The sequence below is a fragment of the Quercus lobata genome, chromosome 4, assembly GCF_001633185.2.
Source record: "Quercus lobata isolate SW786 chromosome 4, ValleyOak3.0 Primary Assembly, whole genome shotgun sequence".
Lineage (NCBI taxonomy): Eukaryota > Viridiplantae > Streptophyta > Magnoliopsida > Fagales > Fagaceae > Quercus > Quercus lobata.
This window is the reverse complement of record NC_044907.1, coordinates 27044755-27051715: the sequence shown is the minus strand read 5'-3', so window position 1 is coordinate 27051715 and position 6961 is coordinate 27044755. Positions and strand designations below refer to the sequence as shown.

The following is a 6961-nucleotide window of genomic DNA, read 5'->3' as shown; positions in this document are numbered from 1 at the left end:
AACCAAGTACATAAAAGATCATAAGTTTGGACAAAACCAAGGCCTTGCATGGTCCTCGGACTCAAGCCTATGGGGAAACCAAGTACATAAAAAGATCACAAGTTTTGGACAGAACCAAGGCCTTGCATGGTCCTCGGACTCAAGCCAATGGGGAAACCAAGTACACAAAATGATCATAAGTTTTGGACAGAACCAAGGCCTTGCATGGTCCTCGGACTCAAGCCTATGGGGAAACCAAGTACATCAAAAGATCAGGACAGAATCAAGGCCTTGCATGGTCCTCGGACTCAAGCCTATGGGGAAACCAAGTACATAAAAAGATCGTAAGTTTTGGACAGAACCAAGGCCTTGCATGGTCCACGGACTCAAGCCTGTGGGGAAACCAAGTACATAAAAAGATCACAAGTTTTGGACAGAACCAAGGCCTTGCATGGTCCTCGGACTCAAGCCTATGGGGAAACCAAGTACATAAAAAGATCATAAGTTTTGGACAGAACCAAGGCCTTGCATGGTCCTCGAACTCAAGCCTATGGGGAAACCAAGTACATAAAAAGATCACAAGTTTTGGACAGAACCAAGGCCTTGCATGGTCCTCAGACTCAAGCCTATGGGGAAACCAAGTACATAAAAAGATCACAAGTTTTGGACAGAACCAAGGCCTTGCATGGTCCACGGACTCAAGCCTATGGGGAAACCAACTATAAAAAAAAAAGAGAAAGAAACTACTATGGCATATAAACCTCAAAATCCATCCGAAGAGAACTTCTCGTTAACAGTTGGGTCAATCCTTTAATTGCACGGGTTCCCCGGTCTACCCTCAGATCCCCAGTGCCAAAGGGGCTGATACGATACGGCACAGTATGTTACCCCAAGGGCACGATCCAAGTCCATCGCTGCTCGGCTGCTCTCTCGGATATTCGTCTAGCGTGCATCACACAGCGCTCAGCAGCTATCTCGGTTAGTTCCATGAATTCAATCTATTGAGAATTACCATTGTTATACTTGATAATATTTGCGAGTTTAAACTAATAAGGGTTTGTATTAAAGTGTTCTTCCGCCCAGAATATTGTTAAAGGCAGGCTTAGACTCAATATTCAGACCCAAAGTGGTTGTTGCAAAAAAAAAGTATGTATAAAGAAATAAACACATCTTTTATTAAGACAAAAGAACAGTACAGTGTACAATAAAAGCTGAAACCAGCTTACATTAGAGTTAACTGCGTAAGCAAAAGAAAAGTACAAAAGAGTGAAGATGATGCCGAGGAGATATCTCAGAGGAGAGGTTGGCTACTGTTCCAAGATGTCGTCTAAGGAAACTATTCCTCGACGCTTCTACATGCCCATAACTCAGGCAGCCAAAGAACCTGACCTCAGGCTAACACCATCTACAGAAAAGATGCAGGGAGCCGGAAGTTGGGAAGCCCCCGCAGAAATTTGCCTGCTACAAGGCAAACGGCGCTGATGGCGGAAATTCCTTCTTCGGACATACCAAAAATCTGGCATGACCAGAACCTGCTTCGGATTTTGACTAAAAGAGGGAGAAACATCCTTTCCCCTCTCTCGAACTGAAATATTCTCTTGAGTCTACGCCTCCTTGGCCCGTACCTCACTATCTGGAGTCTCAGGAAGACACGACGCTTTTGTGGCGGAGAGAGCTCCTTTGCCCCAATCCTCGCCTCAAACATGATGTACTAGGAGGAGAGACTGAAGAATTTGTGCGAAGGCAAAGCAACTTTCTCTCCTATTTATTTAAAAGATGAGGTGATGGCATTTATTCACAGCAGCGTGCCCAAGGACGCTACCGACAAAATGTCTCCGCTCGATTTCCAATGCCGTCTGCAACCCTGAGATTAAAGGAAGCCTCGTGAAGGCGCACCTCGAATACTGGGACGCCAAAAAGTACCGCGTGACCAAAGATTACGGAAATGCCTCTAAATCTGTGGGCCTAATAAATTCGCGGCCCAGGCCCGTTCTGCATGGAAGCCCACGGACTATGCCCACACCAAGGAATAACCGTTGCCGATGACAACTTCCTGCTCGGCAGCTTATGAGACACCTGAGGAAAGACAAGTGCAAAAAAAAAGGGAGAGCATAAAGTTTTGGACAGAACCAAGGCCTTGTATGGTCCTCGGACTCAAGCCTATGGGGAAACCAAGTACAAAAAATTGTTATTATTACGAGTTTTGGACAGAACCAAGGCCTTGTATGGTCTTCGGACTCAAGCCTATGGGGAAACCAAGTACAAAAAACTATTATTATTACAAGTTTTGGACAGAACCAAGGCCTTGTATGGTCCTCGGACTCAAGCCTATGGGGAAACCAAGTACAAAAAATTATTATTACAAGTTTTGGACAGAACCAAGGCCTTGTATGGTCCTCGGACTCAAGCCTATGGGGAAACCAAGTACAAAAAATTATTATTATTACAAGTTTTGGGGCAGAACCAAGGCCTTGTATGGTCCTCGGACTCAAGCCTATGGGGAAACCAAGTACAAAAAATTATTATTATTACGAGTTCTGAACATAACCAAGGCCTTGCATGGTCCTCGGACCAAAGCCAAGGGGGTAAGTATTACTTTTTATTGGTCTGCCTTATTATGCCAAGCACTTCCATTAAAGTTATGGCAACATCTTTTTATTATTAAGTATTTTGGTCTTAGTCGTCATTGATTTAGATGCTATATTATTGTGCCGAGCGGCGCTTACAAATTTATAAAACAGAGACAAAACATGCAAAATGAAATAGAAACAACTTTTATTAATATGAAAAATCATTACAATGTACAAAAAGGGGCTTCAACAAGCCTATACAAAAGAGGGGCTGCCGAAGCAGCACTAACATCCACAGTACAGATAAGCAAACGGTCAAGCGCCTTTTAAACTTGTCTTCAAAGTCTCTCCAATCTCTGCCTCACTGTTGCTCATACTAAGAGAAGAACTCACTTCAAAAAAAAAAAAGAACGAAGAAGAAGGAAATAGTAAGGAAGAAATCAATGAAGAAGATGGAGGACATGAGTAAGAGAAGGAGGAGAAGAAGAGGGGGAGAAATGAAAGGACAAAGAGAGGAGCAAAAGAGGGAGAAGGACAGCACCAGGGCGGAACTGGTGCTGGGAAGACTATAAGAGGAAGACGGAGGAGGGCACCAGTGAGCAAAGAGAGGGAGAAGCAGAAGCACTTCGCCCCTGCCTCAGCCCTGACTCCTAACACACTGGTGCCATGTTAGGTACGCTCGTGAGGAGCCGAGTGGTGCTGATATTGGGTGTTCTCGACTCAGTCACGCCGAGAATTCGACATGACGAGCCCCTGCTTCGGATTTTGGCTGAAAGAGAGGCGGGACAGATCTTAAGTCTGCGCCACCCTTGCCCCGATCGAGCCATTTCAAGCTTTATCGGAACATGGTGTTTTGAGGAGGGGCATGGTTCCTTCATCGTTCGTTATGGTAGGCGTGTACTGATATGGTGTATAACAAACGGGCTAAGCAGGCGCTAAAGGAGGCTACGGGTTTCAGATCTCAGAAGGAAGGAGAGGAGTCTGCACGAAAGTGATGGCCTCCTGCTTGCCTTCTTATAGGAAGGGCAAAACGGAGGGTATTAAATGCATTCAAGTTTCCCAAAGGAATCTGAAGAAAAAAGAGGCGTCCGTTCCATTTCCCCACCTTATCAGATGAGCCGCCGGATATAAATGAGCCTCGTAAAGATGATTCATTAAGGGCGCGTCTGGGACAGCCAAGCGGCAGGAGTAGATCACGAGCAGATTAAACGGAATCCCTTGAAAACCGGCTAACTTCCTGGATAGGTGGAAAACCGCTCACATAAATGCGGGGTTGAACTAAACAAGCCATATTAAGGGCCCGGGTTTGCCAAAACCCTCCTTTCCAACCCGGAAGTCGGATAGAAGGGTTTTGAGGGGCTATTGTGGGGCCCAATAATTTAAGGGCCAAGCCCAATTGCTCCTGGAAAATCCGAAGGCCCAATCCGAGGAGAGCTGTGGCCCAAGCTCTACAATACAGAGCACAAAACAATTTTGGAAGGCAGCCGAGGACAGTTTGGTCCTCGGCAGATCCAGAACCCCACCGGAATAAAGGGGTAAAACTGGTATAGGGACGAATTTGTAAGGAGATCCAAAATATCTTGGAGAAGTTATCCTTACTACCCTTCCAGATAAGACCCAGCGCCTGACAGAGCCGTACCTTGCAGCTTTATCAAACCATCCCCAACAATTCCGGGATTGGACTGATGGGACAAATGTCAGTTTTTGTAAAGATTGACCCTACACGTGGACGAAGGACAGCGAATGCAAGTTAGTATAAAATAAGAAAGTAAGTGAATCTAAGGGAGATCTCATCCCACCTCCGAAAAAGAAAGATCACATGGGGGAGAACATCTCAACAACACCGGACTTCACTGAAGAAAGTCCGTCGTTGGATAACCGGGATAAGGCCTCAGTGCTCCTCGAATCAACTCCGAGGAGTCCCATCCCATAGGGTGCGACGTCTTAGGGCTTAAATGTTCAAGCCCAACTCCTTTTTTCTATAGGAATCCCTCCAAAACCAGGACCGGGCACCGCCCCGTGACCAACGGCTAGCTTTTCAAGCCCACTCTCTACAAATTATATTGTGAGGGATCTTTCATGTGCGAGCCCAACATCCTTATTGGGCCGCCAGAGAATTTTGTCCTTACAAATATATATATATATATATATATATATATAAAAATATAAATCTATATATTTATATAAATATATATTTATATTTATATTTGCATTTAGTTGTATAAATATATAAATACAAATATATTTATATAAATATTTAAACATATAGTTGTATAAATATATAAATATAAATATAAATATATATACACATATTTAAACAACCAACTAATATACATAAGGAGCCCTGCCTGGGCTTCCAGGCCGGTTACTCAAAAAAAAAAAGTAATAATATTATGAAACAAATATACATATTTAATACAAACAAATATCTTATCAGGAAACAAATATAAATATTTAATACAAACAAATATCTTATTAGGAAACAAATATAAATATTTAATACAAACAAATATTTTATCAAGAAATGGCATGACAAATTCAATGCAAGCAACACTTTTTAAAGCAGCTATATACACTAAACAACCAACTAGATAGTGAGGAGGAGACCCTTACTTGACATGAGGATGAGCAAATATACTGTTGAGATTGTATGAGAGTGAGAGGAGCAATGTTTTGCTGCTGATGTATGAGAGTTTATGAGAGTTGTATGATGTTTTGTGAGAGTTGTTGAGAGAGAGGTTTTGTGATAGAAGTTGCTGAAGGTGTGAGTTGTGTGAGGCAGTCAAAATATTTTCTGAGAGTTGTGTGAGAGGTTGTGTGAGAGTTTTTTATTACTGACCAATCACCTAAAAATAAAACACGGATATGACCAATGCCAAAACAGTGCTGGTCAGACTTTTCTTTATAAGCTTTGCACATTCAAAATAAACACAGTAGGCTGGTCAGATATTCTCTGCACGCCCAAAAGAGACTAAAAACAAAACACTGTAGGCTGATGCTTTGCACGTTCAAAATAAACATTGACATGACCAATCACTACACAGCCCAAAAGAGACCAAACTGACTGACCTGGTCAACCACTCAAAAACAAAATAAACATTGACATGACCAATCACTACACAGCCAAAAGAGACCAAAAACAAAACACTAGGCAGGTCAGCCACTCAAAAACACAGACCCATAGTCAGCTATTCTCTGCACGCAAAAGACAAAAAACATGGACGACCAAGACGTGAACGTGTAAAAATCGAGTCCTAGAGACTCGACTTTACTTTCAGTAAATCGAGTGTCTGATACTCGATTTCTACGTGTTCTCCACGTAGAAATCGAGTGTCTGAGACTCGATTTCTACGTCGAGTACACGTGGAAATCGAGTCTCAGACACTCGATTTCCGCGTGTAGTCCACGTGGATTTTTGGCATGGAAAACCAGGTAAACCGAGCCTTAGAGGGTCGATTTAGAGCCTCTAAATCGACCCTCTAAGGCTCGAGTTGTTACAATCACAAATACTTTGCAAACGGGGCCAACTAACTGAATAGTTAGTTTTTTAATGCTAGTTTCCTACAATCTCCCACTAGAAGAGTCTTAGTAATTAAGTAAAGGGGTTATCCCTATAGGTCTCCTTTGGAAGAGCCTCATTTGGAAGAGACTCTCCTTTGGAATAGCTTACATTTGTTGGACAAGGTGTTTTGAGAGAGTTTCCTTTTTTTTTTCAAATGTAATGTACCTTGGTCATCCATGGAGTTGGATGACTTACTCTGGGTGGTGCTGGTAACTTGGACTTCCGTATGTGGCGCTTGGCCATCTACGGGGTTGGACGACTCTCATGAGGTGATGTTGTCGATTCGGAATGGCTGCTTTGTCATTGCCTAGTCTTCCATGGAGGTGAACGACTAGCTTTTGTCAATGTCAATGGAAGGCTGACTTGGCGGACTTGTCAGATAAGTCTATTGTACAGTAGTAGGTAGTTCGCTTAAGGGGTGAGAATATTATTCTCATCAATTTTATTTAAAAATAAACTTGTATGGAACTGAAAAAAAGAGATTTAAAAAATAATTGATAAACAACCAATGAAAATAAGCCTATATTGTGAGCTAAAACTGTTTTTACAACCATCGAAAGCACTTCAAACATTTATAAGCATGATTTTGGTATTTTATAGTCCTTGACTTCTTGTTCCTTTTGAGTTTGATACCTTTACATAGGTTAAAGGACCAAGTTTGAGCCAAAAACAAAAAAGGAAAAGAAAGGGAAAAATCAACTTTGGTCCATTCAGTCCTATTCAGTCCACTTAGTCTACTTTAGTCCGTTTTGTCCAAAAAAAAAAAAAAAATCTACTTTAGTCCAATTCGGTCCACTTCGATCTATCGGTTCAATTTTACCTATTCAGTCCATTTCGGTTCACTTTGGTC

The 6961-nt window shown here is 42.3% G+C and overlaps 1 protein-coding gene across 1 annotated transcript in view; it reads right to left on the bottom strand.

Annotated features, from left to right (window-relative positions):
• The window catches only part of LOC115984924 (disease resistance protein RPP2B-like), a 14509-nt gene extending 8155 nt beyond the window's left edge, over positions 1–6354 (bottom strand). Inside the window, exon 1 of the mRNA XM_031107907.1 lies at positions 6307–6354. Within this exon, the coding sequence (XP_030963767.1) occupies positions 6307–6354 (48 nt within the window). The remainder of the gene's footprint in view (positions 1–6306) is intronic.
• Positions 6355–6961: the final 607 nt, after the last annotated feature.